The sequence below is a fragment of the Benincasa hispida genome, chromosome 4, assembly GCF_027475165.1.
Source record: "Benincasa hispida cultivar pf3 chromosome 4, pf3_genome.v1.1, whole genome shotgun sequence".
NCBI classification, from domain to species: Eukaryota; Viridiplantae; Streptophyta; class Magnoliopsida; order Cucurbitales; family Cucurbitaceae; genus Benincasa; species Benincasa hispida.
Window position 1 is genome coordinate 12,036,676 of NC_143481.1, and position 21,183 is coordinate 12,057,858.

Consider the following 21,183-nt stretch of genomic DNA (forward strand, 5'->3'; position numbering starts at 1 on the left):
GATATCTAGATTACCGTATTTGTTTTGTAGTATTGTGAGATGCTCTGACATCTGAAGATTCTCGGACATTCTAATATGCTTAGACAAAAGGCATCCGGAGAGTTTTGGATCATGAGTTTTCTAGATTCCTGAGTTGAAAGCATTCCCATTTTACTTTTTTTTTCATTCATTTTTATTTTACTTTACATATATATTAATCTTCATTTGCATTATATAATTAATATAAATACTGTCAACTGTATATATTATATATTTTTAGTTATATCATAATTCTTATTATTTTTTAGCAATTTATTCCAATTTAAATTTAAATTAATATTTATTTCATAAAAAATCTTAAATTATGATATATTATTTTGTTGAGAAAAATAAAATACGAAAATAATATAAATTGTATTAATTTTAAAAGAAATTTAAATTGATAAAAACAAATATGTTACCTAAGTTCAAATTATGTCAAATTAATTATAAAGTAATAAATAGTCGTAAGGGCATTCCTGGAACTTTATGTAAATTTAAGTTATTCTTGAGTAGAAATCCAACAAAACAAATACAGCTATCAAAATATTTCCATATATCTGCAAAAATATTCATACAAAACAAACATGGTAATCTAAAGATGTCAGACATACATAATTCCTAATATATATAATTTCGAACATCTAAGATTTCGGTTATTTACATTCCTAAAAAACATGAGTAAAAATAAAAGGAAAAAAGGTAAAAGAAAAAATTATTACTTCAAGCAAAGAGTGTTTATTATAACAAAGAACTAGAAAAGTAATAAAGGAATAATATGATGAAAAAATCAATTTATACCCTTACATATTTTGAGAGTTATTTCAGTTAAAATTCAAAATTAATAGTCGTATCAACTATTAAACTTTACTTTTTCTAATAAGTGTATTAAGTTAGACCTTTTTTCTTAATAATTATTTGAAGTTACTTTCTTTTGTATCTATTTAAAATTAGTTTAAAATCACCTAAATAAAATTATTCTTTACCGACAATTCAATCTGGTAGTAAGAAAATTATCGCATAATTCTTTCTAAGTAAATAAAAAAAAAAAAAAGTATAAAAACACAAAAGCACGTATGAAAAACCAGTCTAATTTAATTAAAAAAAAATACTATCATAGTATTTGATTTTGGCATTTCTCCCTAATTTATATTAAGTATAGCATTTCCTCCAGTTTTATATATTTAGACTATATTGCAAGGTCTAAGAAACATCTCATTGAATTTGGAGATTCTCCCTATGGAATTAACCATCAACCAAAAATTTTAGTGAAAATTAACTATTATTTCTTTTTTTAAAAATCAATAAAATTCATTTAATCTAATTGAGTTTTTTAAAAAGTTAAACGAAAAATAATTCTCCACAAAGAATTTGATCCCTACAGAAAAATCTCACTCTACTCTCCACAAAAGTTAACGTGGAAGAAGGAGAATGAAATGGGGTAAAAGACAGGGACGGTTAAACCATCCTCATCCCTTTTCCGTTCTATGAACATCCCAATTAATCTTTTTTTTTTTTTTTTTGGTCAATATCGAATTCATATATATATCTAAAGATGTGAACATGTTAGACGAGATTTTAAAACTTTGAAAGTAGATGCAATATCTCACCATAATTAGTACTCATGATCCTTAACATTGAAATTCCTTTGGTTCCAATCATTTGCGGAATCAACATGAGCATAATATATTTGTATAACTTCCTTTAACGTTTGTGTCTAAAACTCTAAATTAATATTGAGGGAAGAAAATTGCAAAACTTTATAATTACATCTTCAAGAAGAGCGCCGTGAATATAATATGTTGCATGCTTGGTAGATTAATCAAGCTTATCGTAATTACAATAATCAGACTTTAATACATAAAATGTTATCTGATTTTATTTTATTTTATTAATTTGTAAAGTAATTTTCAAACATTGTGTGTGATCCAACTTTCAATTTGAAAGACAGTTATTGGATAATAAATGAGACAATTTGACTCATTATTGGTAGCTTCAAAGTGGGTTTGACTTGGTTGGCTTCTTTTTTTTCTTTTTCCAAATTAACCCATAGAATGTTGCTCTTTTTTGAATTATATGTTGAGTGATATTATTGAATTGATTATTAATCACTCCCTATATTGCTATACAACAGAAAGAGAGAATGTTAAATAATAAGGAGGAAAAAAAAAGTGCAAGGCAAATAAAAAAATAATAATAATAAATTATTGAAATTCCTAAAAAGGTAGATAGCCCAGAGATGTTTAAACCAAACCCCCCAGAGGTAAAAACTGAAAAAAAAAATGATAAATAATAATAATCGCAATTATTTGGAAAGTGAAAGGACAAAAACAGTTTATTCGTTTAGGAGAAAAAAAATAGTAGAAAGCAGCCACCACCATAACGTTAACTGTCTCTCTCTCTCTCTCTCTCTCCTTTGAAAAGTAAACTCTAAACTTTGCTTCTCAAATCAACGGTAAATAGCAGGTAACATATTAATTATCATTTTAAAAATTGATGATCCAATTTTTACTACTTCAACTATATATCTTGAGTATATAATAACCTCGTTTAATCCTTGTTTTCCTTTTATGTTTTAAATATCAAGAATTATTAAGATTCTGTTTAGTAATCATTTTATTTTTTTATTTTTATTTATAAAAACTATGCCTAATTTTCCATATTTCTTACAATAATTTGCATTTTTCTTAAGTACAATGGTTGAATTCTTTGTCAAATTCCAGAAATAAAAACAAGTTTTTAAAAGCTACTTTTTTTAATTTTCAAATTTTGGCTTGGTTTTTTTAAATTATTGGTAAAAAGTAGATAACAAAATAATAATTTTGAAGGTGAAAGTAGTATCTATTACCTTAATTTTCAAAAATAAAAAACCAAAAGTCAAATGGTTACCTAACAAGGCCTAAGTAATCGGAAAGAGTTTTAGGCACTTGACTTACTCATTTTTTTTCTTTCTGTTTGAGTCAAATTTATTGTTTTGAAAAAAAGTACTAGAGGTCGAGAGATCACTAGACATACCAGGATATCTAAATTGTTTGAGTCAAATTTAAACATAATATTACAAAAAAAAATCTTAAGTCAGAAATAAATAATATATTGTCATACTATTGTGAGGATACTAAAGTATGATGAGGGTTCTAAGGATGTGTCAATCTAATTGAGATATTCTGGTATATCTACTAATCTTTTTTCCATCTTATATATTGTTCAAAGAAAAAAAAACCATGCTATTGTGAATCTAGTAAATACACTCTCTTTTTACACCTTAATTACTATCAAAGTTATTTTAGTTATGGGAAAAGAAAGCAAAATGATATGTAATTAAAACTTCTATATGACTTATGAGTACGTAGTTTTAGCTATATTCTATTTTTTTTTTTTTAAATGAAGGTTTAAATGTTCATTCTTCTTAAAGTCGTTGTCCTAAAAAATGGAATATGATGAGGATGTTAAGTTCGTGTCAACTTAATTGGGATAATTCGGTGTATCTACTGATTCACATCCCGTATTTTCTTTTTTTTAAATGCATGTGTAATAATGTGAAAGGGGAAAAGGTTTTAAAAAATTTTCTCAAAAACTCAAATTAAGACCATGTATTGTTAGTTTTGATTTATTATAAAAGAAAGCTGCAGCTAGTTTACTTCAAATCAGCCAGCTCATATGTAGTGTATACTAATTGAGATGTAATGTCTAATTATGAATTTAAAAGATGCCAATATAAGTTGGTTAAATTATGTGCCAAAGAATTTATTCTCAATTGGCATTTCTAGTTTTAATTATGAAGTTAAAAGATGCCAATAAAAGTAGGTCAAACTAATGCCCTAAACCCTAATTAAAAATTTAAAAATTAAAAAAAAAATAGTTTTCAAATTTGTCGTGGATTGAAAAATGTGGGATTTCCTTGAAAGGTAAAACAAACAAGTTGAAATCCCTATTAAAGAGATGATGGGGATGGGATTGATAATTATACTTTCTTTTGGTCCAATTTGAAATTACACTTTCACAATCAATTTTTTTCTATTATCATTAGAACTTTTATTCAGGAAAAAAAAAAATCAAGTCCACAAAAAGGGACTCTCTTTATAAGAAACAATCACACTTAATAGAATAATTACAAAAATTCTTTGAAATTGAAGTCCAAAAGAAAACATGAAAGCAAACCAGGGATGTCCAAAGTTCCTTAGGATCCCTCTTCATAACCTTAAACATCATATCATTCTATTCTTCCCACAAAATCCATAAAACTGCGTAGACATTAGCAAGCCAAAGAAACCGATCTTTTCTCTCAAAAAGGTGGATTGAGGAGGAACTTCTCGATCATAGCACTAACGTCTCTATGACAAACATCCGTTAATTTATTTTGCAAATTATACACACTTCCCTACTTTTGGTTTTAATTGCGTTGTTGGGTTTTACAAGTTTTTTTTTTTTTTTTTTGTCAGAAAATTTAAATAGTTTATGACTTTTTAATTGAAGGTACATATATTTATTGAACTATATTCATATTAGGAAATTTAATAGAGTGGTTAAACATTAGAAAGCTTCAAATAATATAATATATGTGTTTGAGAGTTCTTTTTAACATATGTCAAAAATCTATTTGAATGACTAAAAATATTTCTTTTATGAATTATTTATGTTTGATTATAGATTTGGAAGTGAGATTATAGATATCAGTACGAGTACGGAATATAAGTAAACAACATCAAACGTAATCAAATAAGATCTACTTTTTAGATTATCATTAATTATTACGTTTTCTTGAGTAAATGTGCCTAACGCTTTGGTTGCATCTTTTTCACATGCCTTCTAATGCCTTCTAATGAAGGTTGTTTATATATATATATATATATAATAATAATAATAATAATGAAAGGAGTGATTTTAGCAATTTTAATGGTAAAGAATTAAATGAATATTTTCCCTAATTGAAAACATAAGAGTTAAATTGATTAATTATTGATAGTCGAGTTTGAGGCCGTTGTCAATAGAAGTTTGGACTTTTGGAGATACTTCATTTTAATTAAAATTTATTACACCTAAAAAAGGACCAAAAAGAAAATAAAAGAAATTGTGGAAAATTTTGGATATGGGTTCATGCAATGAACTGTATTTCCAGGTCTATATTTCGCCACGTCTTGATTTTTATTCTTTTTTAGTCCTAACTTCAATTTTTACATGTGATTTAAATCAAGCTCAAATATTAAATAAGGATAAAATATCTTAATAATCAACTAAGTTAAGTTCAAATATTAAAATAAGGAGATTAAATTATACAAAATAATCCTAAATTTTCTTTATAGATTTTAATTATGCTCGTGGATTTGTATGAACTTGTTTTAAAAAAATTTCTTATATCTATATATAAAGAAATAAGTACATATCAATTATATCGGTGAGCAAGCTCATTTTGAGTTAGTTTAGATTTTAATTTATGTTTTTATATTCATTTGGTCGAATGATTTTAGTGAATATCTTTCAAATTCAAGTGTTTTTATTTTAAAATTGATGTAGGTCACATAAATTTTTCCTATATATTATCATCATATGGATACTATTTCCATAAATTGATTGTCACGTCAACATCTTTTTGAAAATAGGTAGTCGAATACTATTAAAAGAATATTTATGTAATCAAAATTATGAGAATTTTTATAGTACTATGAATATATTCTCTATTCTCATTCATAATTTAACCCGTCATCATCGTAACAAGCATGTTTTATTGTTATTTTGAACTCCCAACCTACAGCTCGATCAAGGAAAGAAAATGCAATAAATATTACCAAGACTTTCTTGAATTTTTTTGGCATGCAATCTTTTTCTTTTTTGAGCTTCCAAATTTTAATGCATAGTTGTCCATGTCGGTTTTTATATATATTAAATGTATCCTTTTCAATATAAAGTCAATTATTAAATAGGCATGTTTTGGTATGTTTTTCTTTTTTAAAAAAATATTGTATGGTTAAAACAAGAGAGGGATCGATCTCACAATTCGAGATCAAGACACAAACAAAACATTATAACAACGAGAAAATCAACAATGATGAAAACCGATTAAATATAAAATTAATAAAGTACAAACAACTTAAGGGAAAATAAGCTTCAAAGAGAAGAAGTCGTTTGGAACTCCGCATGAAAAGCCCTAGCCACTTAGTACAATAAATAAAAAAGCTCAAACACGCATATTATAGTAGTAATCACTTGGAGAAGGCACAATGTAACACCATGCATATTATAATTTTAGAGAGTCCTTCTAATCTCCGGCTACTAAATTCAATATAAATATGATAGGTTATTATAATAAATTTTACTAAAATAATTTCCCCTTGAGTATAAGCTTTTGGGATGTTTAGTACAAGAAGTAACATGTGATTGGAAAAAGAAATTGAATTATATCTATGTTCGTTGGTTCAGTTGGGATCTTGTAAGGTAAAGATTTTACACTGGTAAAGTATTACGTCTCAACACGAATATTTAACCATCTCTATTACTAACTATGACTTATTCGCATGCATGTACGTGCACACATAATGTGCATCCCAAAAGAAAAATCTCAATGTCTTGAGATTTGGACCAATCAGTCAAGCTGACAATGCACATCTCAAGAGAAAAATCTCAACGTCTCGGGATATGGGCCAACCAATCGAGCTGGTGGATATATATCAGTTGGAGAATATTTGAGTCGAACTCCAACTAGCACCCTACAGCCTCAAATACGAGAAACGTCCTTGACACCATCGAAAATTTACATAACGAGAGGCATGTGTCAGAGGAAGGACTTATAAATAGCTTCATTCGACCACCCCAAAGGAGAAACTTGTTTTAACTTCTTTTGTGCTTAGTTAAATTAAACACTCTTTGAATTAACTTAAACATTAGAATACAGTAGGGCTCAGCACCATACACTAGTGTAAGGACCTCTTACGCAAGTCAGCCTAGAGTATCTCAAGACTAGATTAAGAAGAAGTGGATCGAAGATTGAGTCCACTAGAGACCCACAACGAAATCCAACACTGGTAAATTTAATATTATATCATCGAATACTATTCCTCTCTTATGTAGGCGTGAAATATGAAAAAGACCTAACGAATAGAAATCAATATTAGTTGGGTTGGGAAAAAAATAGCATTGCAAGGATTTAAACACAAGACTTTCCTAGACTATCTGCTCGGATACCATGTTAAATTATCGATCGACCCAAAAGTTTAAGCTTAAGTTTTGTATGATATAAATTTGATTACAAAATGACATTGAAACTTTATCTTTTTTTAAAAAAAAAAGAAAAAAGAAAAAAGAAAAAAAAAGTGATATTTCCAAGTTAATTTACGTCTTAATCAAACTTAATGGTGTGCGAAAGTTGATATTATTAAAATTAGTGAATTTACAATTTTTTTCCTTTTTGTTAAACTCAATAGACAAATAAATGGAAATCAATGAGATTATAGAAATTGCAATGAAATCGATACATCTTTAAGAAAATCAACAATAAATCGGTAATGAGACTAAATTTAAAATTTATTAAAATTATAGAAACTAAAATTAAATAAACTTCAAAATATAGGAATCAAATTAAAATGATATTTTACGCTTTAAAATATAAACTCATTAATAAATCTAAAATGGCCTCTATTTTTATATAAAGACTAAAATAGAATTTTCACCTAAATATAAGTTCATTATATCTAAAGTAGCCCCTGTTTTTATCTCCAATGGAAAATTCCCATATTGGAAAGAAAAAAAAGAAAGAGAGAGAGAATTAGCCCTATACTCTTGGTTTTATTTAGATCATCATACCCTTATCCCTATCCCAAATTTTTCAATTTTTTGTAGTTCAACCCATTGAATTGTAGGGCTAGAGACCTTAATAGTATTACCTTTCCTTAAAACTTATCTCCTTAACACAATCTAGACTCATGAACACCCTACAAAAAATAAGGTTCTTCTAAATAAATTTTATTATTTATTTTAAGGAAAAAAGCAATATATAATAAAGAACAGAGGTCTCAATCTGGCATCAAATAAAGTCCATAGCTTGAAACATTGGTCCTTTGCTGACACTATAACTCGCCCACCATATAGTTAATGAAAAGGCAGTCCATTCACAATTATTAAAGTTCACAAAATTCAATAGCTTGTCCCCAATTTTTTGCCTACACATTACTATTTTCAAATCAACATTAATCATTTCAAACGTTTCTTCACAATGCACAAAATTTATATATAAAAGATTTCAATTTGTTCATCATTTTCATATGAATCTCCAGCTTTTGATCCCCCTCCTACAAATTTCCAACTTGTATTGAAATTCAATTCATTGAGAAGGCTTGCTGGTTAATTATTCTGTACATAAGTTTACAGCTATGGTACTAATGAAAAGTAAAACAATACCAAACTTTGAGACATTATACGGACAACCCGACCGCAGAGAATCGACATGTGATATGCAATTTACGATTCATGTTGATGGGGCAGATGAAAACTCAAGAGATCTCAACAGTCCACCCCATCTTATCCTCAATGGTTCCAGTTTGAATCCCAACAAGAGTTGAATATAGTTCTTGGCATGTTGTGTCAGCGCCTGTTTGGTATTCAATCCTGCAGAATTTACGATCAAATTCATTAACATTGCCAAGAAACTAGATAGAGTCGAAGTGGCGATGTAATTCGGTTATCGAAGCATTCTCAAGCTTCATCTTCTTTGGCTTACTAGTTGAAAATATCCAAGGTCTACATTTGGAGCTATGACAGGGTATTAGAAGTTAGATTACCTTCTATCCATACATTTGATGCTGCCAACTGGGGCCACACCAACAGCTGTTCCAGTGCAGAAAACTTCACGAGCGTCAAACAGTTCTTCCATGTTAATGGCCCGTTCCTCGACCTGGATAAGATTGACGTCGTCATAATTCCCAAACCAAACAATTTGGAAAAGAGTACGGTGGTTATAAATCTTTTGAAAATCAATATCCTGGCTGCTAGATTCTTGATTCAGGATGAGATAATCACCTCGTAACCGCGATCACGGGCAATTTCAATGATGCTTTTCCGGGTTACTCCTGGAAGAATTGTTCCATTTGTAGCAGGAGTTGAAATAACATTGCCCTATAGAAATGTGAAATAATTACATTGGTTCGGAACAGATAAAGAACTTCCAAATCCAAAAGAATGCAAATATTTTAGTTCTACAAACTGAAGACCAAATACCATCATCAGATCTTCTACTTAATTTCACTTTCATGTCAGTATTAATATAACGACTTTGTTAACAAATGTCTGTACTTTTTCGCCCTATTGCTTCATTATCTTGTCAATTTAATCATTACAATTGAAAGAATGGTTTTGTAACAAAGATACCTTTACAAGGAAAATGTTGCAAGAAGAAACTTCTTCCAGATCTCTCTTATTCACCGAATCAAGGTATAAGACATCAGAAAACCCTCGGCTTTTCGCTCGGGTAATAGCTTTTAAGACCTACACAGAAGAAGACATCAAAAGACGTGTGATTGATGTAACTTTTTCAAATGCCAAAATTATGCCATTGCCAAAAAGGAAATTGAATCAAAACTGAGCTCTCTGATTGGCAACAAGTTTGTTCATTAGTTTTCACAAAGAAAAAGAAGATATAGTAAACACTTACCGGAGCGTAATTTGAAATGGTTTTCACACCTCCAGCTCCACCACGAGATGCACGAACGAATTCATTCTCAACGTATAGGTTCAAGGGTGCCGAACCTTCCTGTTTAGAACAAACCAGGAGCACATAGATGAATCATGTGTTTTTTATGTAAAGAGAAATTAACTCCATTGAAAGAGTTCCCACCTTAAAATAGTTGCGAACAGGGGAAGCATAAATTAGAAAAGTATACTCGGGCGCTGGAGCCAAGCCGAGAACAGGACCAGTTCCAATGAGCAAAGGCCTTATGTAAAGTGATCCTTTCCCCAGCGGAGGGACCTGCAAGTACAATCAATCATGAGGATGAAGAACCAACCAAGGTCAACAGTTACTTCTCATTGACATAAACTTACTAAGACAAGTAGCTGAAATAGGTAAAGAGAGAGAGGAGTACCCAACGCCTATTAGCAATGGTAATTTGCTTCACAGCATCAACAAACTGCTCGATGGAGGGCGACGGCATACACATTCGTTCAGCACCAGTTTTCATACGAAGAGCATTTTGGTCTGGACGAAAGAGAAGAAAGCCTCCACCTTCTTTCCTATAAGCTTTTAGACCTTCAAACAACCCCTATTCAAGTTTTCAACACCACACCTTAAACTCTGTTAACCATTTCATCAAACACACTTCTATATATGTTACTAACTATTTCTCAAATAATTTCGACATGGAAACAGACTCTTTCGCTTAAGATCCCCCATTGTCTTCACATAAAATGGGAAAGGGAAGAGAGAACAGAATCCAAGTTTGATCATCAAAAACCAAATTTAGAATCCTAATGTCAAAAGAACAACCAACTACCTAGTGAAAAGAAACTACATAAATTTCAGTAATGGAAAGATCCACAAAAGACCAAATACCAAGTTCAATGCAGGAACCAGTAAGACAGAAATTACAATATCTCCTAAGATGGTATCAAAATCATAAGCAATTGATTAAATCTTGATTCCCAAACTGAAACTGAAAGGTACCTGGCCATAATTTAGAACCCCAGCAGAAGGGCTCAACTCAATGTTCCCATAACGGCTCATTTGACCTCGTTCAAAATTCTCATCTTTAGAGCATTTCATAATATACATATAATCTGTTGGCATTAGCCCAAATCCAAGACTATCCCAGTCAAAATCACAGCTCTCATCATCACTGAAATTAAACCAAACCCAAACAGAGACACCCAATCTCAGGCATTGATAAAAACGCTTATCTCTAATCTTTAAGCATTACTCTCTAATGAAAAATGGTTATTGACAAATTTAATAAAATGGTAGGAATTTGAAGTACCTGAGAGGCGATGATCGACAAGGCTCCGGCATTGAAGATACTGCCCTAAACGCATCGCCATAGCAGCCTCCTCTAAGCTGCAATTTTCAAAACTATTCAGTAATTTTGCCTGGTGGGTTTAAAGTTAAAACCCTAAATTAACAAAATAAAAAAATATCCAATCATACCTTTCGTTTTCCCTTCTACATTTTTCAGGATAAAAACAAAGATGATAAACCCAGATGAAAAAATATTAAAAAATACAAACTTTGTACTTTGTTTGCCCATTCGAAGATTATGGTACCCCAAAATTTCCAGAAAAATCGAGAGAAACTAAAATTAAAAAATGAAATTGCAAACGTGTCCTAGCGGCTAGCCTACCAGGAAAAAGGGAAAATAATTAATAAAAAAGACAAAAACCAAAACAAAACAAATGAAGAAAAGAAAAGTGTCCACGACAGAACATTCGACGGTTGCTAGGCGTCCAACGCCTGAACGCCGTCTTGTCTTGGGGACCGTTCATCGATTGGCTAAGTATTATTGAATTTTTTTCAATATAGTTTGATTTAATAAGTTTTTTAAGTATAAAATTCTAGCAATATGCCCAACTAATTATTTTCCTGATTGTATAATGAAGGTGATATTTGAGTAAAAAAATGAAAATCAAACTTTCATTCTCATCTTTAATACAACTATCTAGTTAGTTCAAGTATTTTGTTTCTTTTTTATATAAATAATAATAATAATATATTTAATTTAAATATTTCGTGTTTATCCGATTTTTATTTTCTAAGAAGTAGGCACAAGTTTCTCATGAAAGAAAAGAATGTTGGTTTCATTTATATTTTTTTTATGACAAATAGTTGATAAAAGAAAAAAGTTATGCAAAGCTTCTTTTCTTTTCTTTTCTTTTTTTCTTTTTGGTTTTCTGTTTAATAATGTTATGTTCACACGAGAAACACAATTTGAATTTGGTATAATCCAAAATGTTGATAAAGATTAATGTGTAATTTTGAATTTAGATTTCTATATCTTAAACTAATAAAAAATTTAGTCAATCTTATATTTATCATATTGAGATTAAGTAAAACTTATATAAAACTCATCCTCATGAGAAATAAATAAATTAATATTTTTTTATATTCCTTCAATACGAATCTTTTTTTTTTTTAATGATCTTTCATGACTCATGACTTCATCCCCTAAAATAATAAAGAAAAATAAATGCTATAATAAAGCACACCTTTAAAATGAAGATTATAAAAATATGAAACTTTAAGCACGATCCTACAATCTCTATCTTATAGATACTCCCTTCGAGTTTAATTACTTATTATAATATAAATTGTTATTAAGAGGAAAAAACAATCTAAAACATTGTCAATTGACATTATTTTATACTATCAATTTTCAGATCTAAGATTCAATTCCCACCTCACATATTTTAAAAGAAACAATCTATCAACAATATTGTCAAAATCATAACAATCATTAAACCTTCGCTAAAATTAGATTTTTTTTTTTTTTTAACAAATCAAGATCAAGACGATTACTCAAACATCTTTTAAAATTAGAATTCTCCTCTTCAAACACTTTTCTATTCTTCAAAGAAGAGAGAACCAAATCAAACATGGGAAAGAAAAAAAAAAATCAAACATGAAAAAGAAAAAAAAAAAAAAAGCAATACATTATGATCAAGAGCATGAAGAATGTTAGACTCTGTTTCAAAATTCCAAATGAATAATGGTTCATCCATGAAATTTTTTGATAAAAAAAAAAACAGAGAGAAGAAAAACACAGAAAATCATACATGCAAAAAAATGAGAACTAGGAAAAAGAAAGAAAGAAAAAGAAGAAGAAGAAAATATGAATGAAATTCACCAATTCCAAAAAATAAATGAAGGCAGTTGATGTTTTGTCAAACCTTTGAAAAAGAAGATGAAGAAAGAAGGCGAAAAGACGGGGAGAAGAGTCTTGTGTGAATCATGGTGGCTGATTATTGATCTTATAAGTATTGCTGTTTTTATGAACAAATTTGATTGCAGAAAAATATGATAATGGAGAATTTTAATAGGGAAGAACAAGAGAAAGTGGTTTGTTGTGTTGGGAGATAACAAAATATATAATTATTATATAGGAGAGAAAGATAAGGAGGAGTCTTTTTTTTTTTGCCATTTATTCAAAATTCAGCTTGTAGATTTATGTAACAACTAACATTGGCTTATGGGTCACATTGCCATGTCAGCAACAGACATCAAACATAAGTATCCAAACTTCCACCTTTCCAATCCCAAACTTATCTATCTATCAAAACCTTTACTATAATACAAGAATATTCTAATTAGACCATCAACACAAAATATCATTTTTAAGGAAAAAAAACTAAAAGATTTGTTATTCGGAAAAAAAAAAAAAAAAAAAAAAAAAACACTTGATTCAGTTTAAAAAATTGTTCTCACTTTTACTTTTAACTGGTTTAATCTTATCGTTTAACTTTCCATTAGATTTATTAAACTTTGAAATGAAATAATAGTTCGAACTTGAATAATTTTATATTAAGTTAAGTTTGTTAGAATATATTGATTTTTGTTGTATGATTGAGGAGCACAACAGCAATATGGATATGGAGAAAATATAATATAATAATAAAATAAAGGAAATTATAAGAAATAGGAGTATTATGGAATTTATGGAAATCTAAAATTCTCATTCTCTAATCCTTTCTTTTAATTTTCTCACCAATGTACATTTTCTTAAATCTACCAAATGCTACTATTTATAAGCAATTTGGCAAGTATGAGGTGGAACTACATGGACACTAAAGTTTGTGTTTGTAAGACATATGGACAACATGCATAAATACACATGGGGTTAATGGGAGAGTGTTATTAAGCATTAAGCATCTATTTTGTAATATATATAATACTCTCCTTAGATGCCCATTATATATATGTAACAACACGACCTCTTAAGACTTGTGCTAGGTCATTACTATATGCAAGCATACATCTAAAAGCGACACTTTTCATGAATTGGCTAAAACCAAATAAATGTTATAAAATAAATAACTTTTATTAAAACTAAACAACAAAATCATTAATCAAGGTACCCTTAATTTAAACATAACATTACTAGAAAAATTGTCTAAAAACAACTAACAAAGCATCATTGAAAGTTTTCTAAATTCAATTACAAATTTAAAATTTTAAAACACAAAAACATGAGCGAAAGCATCTATCTATTTCTAGTGGCACGATCACGGATTCCTTTCATTCGCCAATGTATCCTTTCCATTACCTGGAAAATATTAACATAATTAAGGATGAGTATAAATACTTAGTAAGTAACCACACTACCGGGGTTAGGCTATGTACTTATATCCAATGAGTGCAACATACTAGTGAGACATGCATATAATTAACTAAATCCTAGATGGCCATCTAGTGAGCGATTTAACACAACCTAACATGCATTTGGTAGCCCGAAGGTTCACAAACATAATAGGGCATCCGTCGACACCCGAAAACATAGTAGAAAATTTGTTGGCTTCCAGTAATATAGTAGGAAACTCGTAGGTATCTAGTAACATAGTAGTGTTATGAGCGTAAATCATCACTTCTATCTATAGACGTATCATACTTTGAGTAAACTTCGTCACTCCTATCTATAGACATATCATACTTTCAGTAAACTTCACAACATAAATCATAGTACATGTCTCATGGTCCCACACATACCATATCAGTAACATACTTAAACCATAGTCATATCAGCCACATACTTTAATCGTAGTCATATCATTCACATACTTTAATTATGGTCATATCAGTCATATACTTTAATCAATATGCTCATAAAGCAGTTCTAGTCAATATCTTGTTTCTCAATATCATCTAGTAAAATCTACTAAATCATAATGTCTAAGTCGTCTGGCTTAAAGGCAGTTCCAATAGTAAGATCACTTACCTCAAATTAGGTCCAGACGATATATTTAAGCAAAACAATTTCCAACAATAATTCTAAATTAGGACCTACACATAATTGACTTTTAAGCCCAAATCTGTAGGACCCAACTCCAACCCTCAATCTTACCCAAAATGTCGTTTGACCTAAAGCTGCTTCCAATCTTTCCTACAACAAGATTCTAAGTCAAATATAAAAATTTGAAGATTAGAACTCAACATTACAGCATCATTAATTATTCTAAAACGGTTCCAAATTTGATACTTACCAACAATACCCGAAAGAGGGTCTGTAACACTTGACGAACAATATGAGCCCTCCAAGTCTTGAATCTAAAAACTCAAACATCATGGGTTATTGTTGGAAATAACAGGGCCCTCAGAACAACGAACTGTAAGCCGTCAAGGCACAGCGGTCAAGTGAAGAGCAAAATCTGCAAAATAGAAACTCGTTATAGGCTGAGTCACGGAGCTCGCTCTCTTTAAGACGTTTCGCGGTCTACCCAAGTGTGCAAGCAGTTCTGAAAATTGCCACGTAGTCCCTAGGATAAAACAGCCAAATGAAAATTGATCGGAAATGCACCGTTATCGATCAAAACGTACACCTTCTCTAAACTCACTGCTCGGAAAGCTAAAATGGAGGAGGAGAGGAAAATGAAGTGGGAATTTAGAAAATGAATTCTGTGTATCACGAACTGCTAACGGCCTCGCCTTTTATAGGCCTTCAACATCGAAACAAACCGTTTTAAAATTAATCAACGGACCGTTTTAAAAATAATCATAATAATAAATAAAATAGTATTTTTTTAATTAAAAAAAATCATCACACGCTCTCCTCGCCTCGCCCGACCGACCGACCGGACGGTGGCAGCTTCTCACTCCCTCCAAAACATGGGTACCCCTTGGGGCCCAAACCCAAACACTAGGTTAGAGTACATAAAAGAGACTTCCAACACAAAATTTTCCAATGTGCGATTCTCCAACCAACAAAGTTGGTTCCCTCTTTGTTTTGAAAGTTAAATTTTCACCCAACAATCCCCCACTTGAAAATTTAAACAAAAGGAAAAGAAAGAAGATTTTCATCAAGCAGTTTCAGTCTATACAACACTGTGCATAAACAAATGTGTCTTATGACTTGAACCTTTACATAGTGTAGATGATTCAAAATATACTAGAGTAACCCTTGGTTTTGAACTCTATCTCTGACAGCATCTCACACAGAGTGTCATTAGGGTGTAGTACGAAAGTCCGTGCTTTTAAGGCCTAGCACGTGAATCCCGATTTAGTGAATGCTCTAGAGAGTTTGCCTAAAAACTCCATAGGAAGCAGCCCTCACTTCCACATTCACACAGGTGAGTCTATCAAGGATACTTCTGTAGCTGGGTACCCCATTTGTCATCAAGTATAGATCTCAATAAGAATTGAGTTCAATCTTTTCTTACGCTTCAGGATATCATGCTCAGACTTTAAGTCATAGGAATGGAACTCTATGTTTGGTTTGGCATGATTCACTATATATCACTCGTGATCAGTTATTACCCATTGAACCTGTTTCTTGGGATCTCTAGTCTACAGGTTGGGTTTTCCTCACGGTGATTCATCTTTCGATAGGCATGAGTCCAATCCTTTCTGAGGTTCTGAAAAAATTTTCTCTAGCCAGTTCTTTCGTCAAAAGATCTGCCAAATTTTCATCAGTTCATATGTGATCCACTCTAACTGCACCAGTAGTGAGAAACTCTTTAATGGTACTGTGTTTACGACGTATTTGACGTCTCTTTCCGTTGTGGTAACAGTTCTGAACTTTTGCGATTGCTACAGTACTATCGCAATGGATCAATATGGCTAGTATCGGCTTTTCCTATAAGGGAATCTCTGATAGCAAACTTCTAAGCCAGCTTGCTTCTTCATTAGCTGTCGCTAGTGCTATTATTTCTGACTCCGTCGTAGATTGGGCTAAAATAATATTTTTCTTGGACTTCCAAGAGACAGCTCCGCCAGCTACATTAAAGATATAGCCACTTGTAGCCTTTGAATCATCCAAAAGAGAGTTCCAATTAGCATCACTGTACCCTTCTAGAACAGCGGAAAATTTTTGATAATGTAATCCTAGGTTTTGGGTTTTCTTTAAGTATCTCATGACCCTTTCTATAGCATTTCAATGCTCTTTACTAGGTCTGCTTGTAAACCTGCAAAGTAGTCCTACAGCATAAGTTAGGCCTAGTACAGTTGGCAGCGTATCTAAGACTGCCTATGATGCTCCCAAACTCAGATTGATTAACATTGTCACCAATGTTCTTGAACAACTTGACACTAAGGTTATAAGGAGTACAGGCTAGTTTACACTCAAAGTTATTATATTTCTTTAGAATTTTTTCTATATAGTGAGATTGATCTAAAGAAATTCCCTTTTCAAACCTATTTACTTTTATGCCTATGATTACACTAGCTTCTCCTAAGTCTTTCATGTCAAAGTTCGCACTCAATATTGATTTTACATCATTTATGACATGCAAGTTCGACCCAAAGATCAATAAATCATCTATATATAGACACAAGATAGTGCATAAGTTATTATCAAACTTATGGTAGATGCATTTGTCACTTTCATTGACCTTGAAACCTTTAGATAGGATAAGGTTGTCAATTTTTTCATGTCATTGCTTAGGAGCTTGGTTTAGTCTATAGAGAAATTTGTCTAATTTACACACCTTATTTTCTTGACCATGGACAACAAACCTCTCAGGTTGTTCCATGCAAATCTCTTCTTCAAGTTCACCGATTAGGAAAGCAATTTTTACATCCATCTGATGTACTACGAGGTTATAAAGGGCAGCGAGAGAGAATAAGACACAAATAGAGGTAATTCTAGTGATAGAGGAGAAGGTGTCAAAGAAATCTATATTTTCTCTCTGTCTAAATCCCTTCGCTATTAACCTGATTTTAAATTTGTCGACAGTCCCATCAGGTCTAAGTTTCCTCCTTAAGATCCATTTGCACCCTATTGCCTTACATCCTGGGAGTAGATCTACTAAGTGCCAAGTTCTATTTGACTCAAGTGAGTCCATCTCATCATTTATGGTTTCTTGCTATAGGTTGGCATCTACTGAGAACAAGGCAACTCTTAGATCTTTAGGATCTTCTTCTACATTGTAGGTCAAGAAATCATTTTCGAAATCTTTGACAGTTATAGCTCTTTTGCTTCTTCTAGGTTATGGGTCAGTTTCCTCTCTAGGGTTAGGATTTCTAACTAGGTTTATACCACTTGAACCAGAGCCCCTACTATTCTTTGATTTAAAAGGAAACCTATCTTCAAAGAAGTCAGCATCATTTAACTCAATGATCACTTGGTTCACTAGACCATCAAACCTGTAGGCTTTACTATTTAAGGCATGACCTATAAAGACACATTCGTAAGCTTTACTAGCCAAGTTTCTCCTTTTTGGGTCAGGAATTCTTACAAAGGCTAGACAATCCCATGTTCTAAAGTAGGACAAGTTTGGTTTCTTATTCTTGAGAATTTCGTAAGATGAAGTTTTATTTTTAGAATTCAGGATTCTATTTAGGACATAACACACGGTAAGGATGATTTCATCCCACCAATAAAACGCGGCTCCTAAACTAAGTAAAATAGCAACTACTAGCTCAGCTAAAATTCTATTTTTCCTTTTGGCTTTTCCGTTCATTTCAGGAGAATAAGGTGCGGTCTTTTCGTGTATTATTCCATGTAAGTTAAAGAATTCATTAAAAGCCCGAGTTGTACTCAGTTCCCCTATCACTACGAAGTTTTTTAACTTTTCTATTAAACTGATTCTTTATTTCAGAAACAAAAAGTTTGAAGGCATCAAAAGTATCACTTTTGTTTTTCAGCAGGTATACAAAAGTAAAATCAGAGCAGTCGTCATTAAAAGTAATGAATTATCTTTTACTGTTCCTATTCAATATTTCATCAAATTCACAGACATCAGAATGAATCAAATCTAGAGGCTCAAAATTCCTGAGTACAGATTTATGCGAAGTTTTAGTAATTTTAGTCTGACTACAATACTCGCATTTATCAAAATTATTCATGGATAACTTAGGTATCATTTCCAGCCTAATCATGTTACTAATTAAATTCTTATTCACATGACAGAGTCTAGCATGTCCAATATTCATAGAACACAGAAGATTTTATTTTATTAAGGTCTAGATTTAATTTGAACATTCCCTCAGTTGCATACCCCTACAAATACATTATTTTTGGTAAAGGTATATATGTTTGCCCCTATAGTTTGAGTAAACCCGGCTTTGTTTAGGAGATAGCCCGAAACCAAATTCTTTCGTATCTTCGGAGTGTGCAAAACGTCCTTGAACGTGAGGGTCTTCCCAGAGGTAAACTTCAGTTCCACCTCGTCGGTTTCAGCAACTTTCGTGGAGTGGTGATCTCCCAATAGAATATTCTTATCCTTAGTTTCAGTATAAGTTTTAAATAGACTAAGGTCGTGACAAACATGGCGTGTTGCGCAAGTGTCTATCCACCACCTTTTACAACCACCGATCACATTTACTTCTGTGATCGTGGTGACTAACGATTCTTCTGTCAGGTTCGCCTGACCAGCAGGACGATGCCTGTTTCTACAGTTCCCAGCCATGTGCCCAGGTTTATTACAACTAAAGCAAAGGAACTGTACTGTTTCTCCTAAAGGGGGCTTCTATTTTTTCTGTTGGTTCTGGTTGCTGAAGCCACGGTTCTGACCTTTCCTTTTTGTCCCCTTAGGTTTTTGGTCAGGTTTTACCACGGCAGAGGCGGGTTTCTAGATACTGCATTCACTCCTCCCTCTGGTCCTGCTTCCGAGCTTCCTCCTCGATCCTTAGCTAGGTTACAAGACTATCTAATGAGAACTTCTTTTTCTTATGCCTCAAAGCATTCTTAAAATCCTTCCACAAAGGGGTAGTTTATCAATAATAACAGCAACTTGGAATTGTTCGTCTAGAGGCATACCTTCAATAATTATCTCGTAGGCTATCTTCTGGAGTTCATGGGATTAGGCCTCTACGAATTTGTCATCCGTCATCTGGAACTTGAGATAACGGCTAACTGCATATTTCTTCTATCCGGCCTCCTTGGTGTCATACTTCTTTTGCAGGGCATCCCATACCTCCTTCGCTGTCTTCATTGTACTGTAATAATCATATAGATCATTAGTCAAACCATTTAAAATGAAATTCTTACATAGAAAGTCTTTCTCCTCCCAGTCAGTAGCTTCTTTTATCTGTTGTTCAGTTGGTTCTTCTAAAGGGACGATCGGCTTAGTGTTGGTACAAGCTTCAGCAACTTTTTTTACGGTGAGGAAGAATAACATCTTTTTCTTCCACTGCTTGAAGTTCGCTCCTTCGAATCGGAATGGACGATTGAGGTTAGATATCTCATTGTTGCTACTGGGGGCCATTGGAGATGTGAAAATGTCTTAAAATTATTGGAAATAGCAGGGGCCTCAGAACGACAAACTGTAAGCTGTCAAGGCACAACGGTCAAGCGAAGAGCAAAACCTGCAAAACAGAAACTCGTTATAGGTTGAGTCACGGAGCTCGCTTTCTTTAAGACGTTTCGTGGCTCTACCCAAGTGTGCAAGTAGGTGTGAAATTTGTCACGTTGTCCTAGGATAAAACAGCCAAATAAAATCCGATCAGAAATGCACCATTACCAATCGAAACATACACCTTTTCTAAACCCACTACTCGGAAAGCTAAAATGGTGGAGAGAAAAATGAAGTGGGAATTTAGAAAATGAATTTTGTGTATTACAAACTGCTGAAGGCTTCGCCTTTTATAGGCCTTCAGCATCGAAACGAACTGTTTTAAAATTAATCAACGGACTGTTTTAAAATTAATCAACGGGCCGTTTTAAAAATAATCAAATTTTGTGTATCATGAACTGCTGAAGACCTCGCCTTTTATAGGCTTTCAGCATCGAAACGAACCGTTTTAAAATTAATCAACGGACCGTGGATCGTTTTAAAAATAATCATAATAATAATAAAAAATAAAATAGTTTTTTTGATTAAAAATAATCATCAGTGTGCGTGAGATGTCCACCGAACCCACATTGGTCTATCTACTCACTCCCTCCAAAACATGGGTACCCCTTAGGGCCCAAACCCAAAACACAAGGATGGAGTACATAAAGGAGTCTTCCAACACCAAATTTTCCAATGTGGGATTCTCTAACCAACAAAAATGGTTCCCTCTTTGTTTTGAAAGTTAAATTTTCACCCAACAATTATTCATAT

At 31.9% G+C, this 21,183-nt stretch overlaps 1 protein-coding gene across 2 annotated transcripts; it reads right to left on the reverse strand.

Annotated features, from left to right (window-relative positions):
- Positions 1-8,211: 8,211 nt before the first annotated feature.
- Positions 8,212-13,100, reverse strand: LOC120075071 (branched-chain-amino-acid aminotransferase 2, chloroplastic-like). Of its 2 annotated transcripts, none has more exons than XM_039028232.2 (10): positions 12,877-13,100; positions 10,974-11,050; positions 10,664-10,835; positions 10,086-10,262; positions 9,839-9,970; positions 9,656-9,754; positions 9,373-9,489; positions 9,025-9,120; positions 8,787-8,899; positions 8,212-8,613 (listed from the first exon to the last, which is right to left on the reverse strand). In XM_039028232.2, exons 1-10 carry the CDS (start codon positions 12,937-12,939, stop codon positions 8,499-8,501), a joined length of 1,161 nt encoding a protein of 386 aa, XP_038884160.1. In that variant the 5' UTR covers positions 12,940-13,100; the 3' UTR covers positions 8,212-8,498. The 2 variants fall into 2 exon arrangements, with proteins under 2 accessions (XP_038884160.1, XP_090168651.1); XM_090312525.1 differs by lacking the exon at positions 12,877-13,100 and adding an exon at positions 11,141-11,554.
- Positions 13,101-21,183: the final 8,083 nt, after the last annotated feature.

Bases quoted from the DNA above. Each gene is read 5' to 3' on its own strand.
- LOC120075071 (XM_039028232.2), bottom strand. From the start codon at position 12,939: ATGATTCACACAAGACTCTTCTCCCCGTCTTTTCGCCTTCTTTCTTCA. The intron at 10,263-10,663 runs GTACCTTTCAGT...AAACTTGAATAG, and splicing joins GGGTTCTAAATTATGGCCAG to GGGTTGTTTGAAGGTCTAAA. The intron at 9,971-10,085 runs GTACTCCTCTCT...TTGTACTTGCAG, and splicing joins CCATTGCTAATAGGCGTTGG to GTCCCTCCGCTGGGGAAAGG.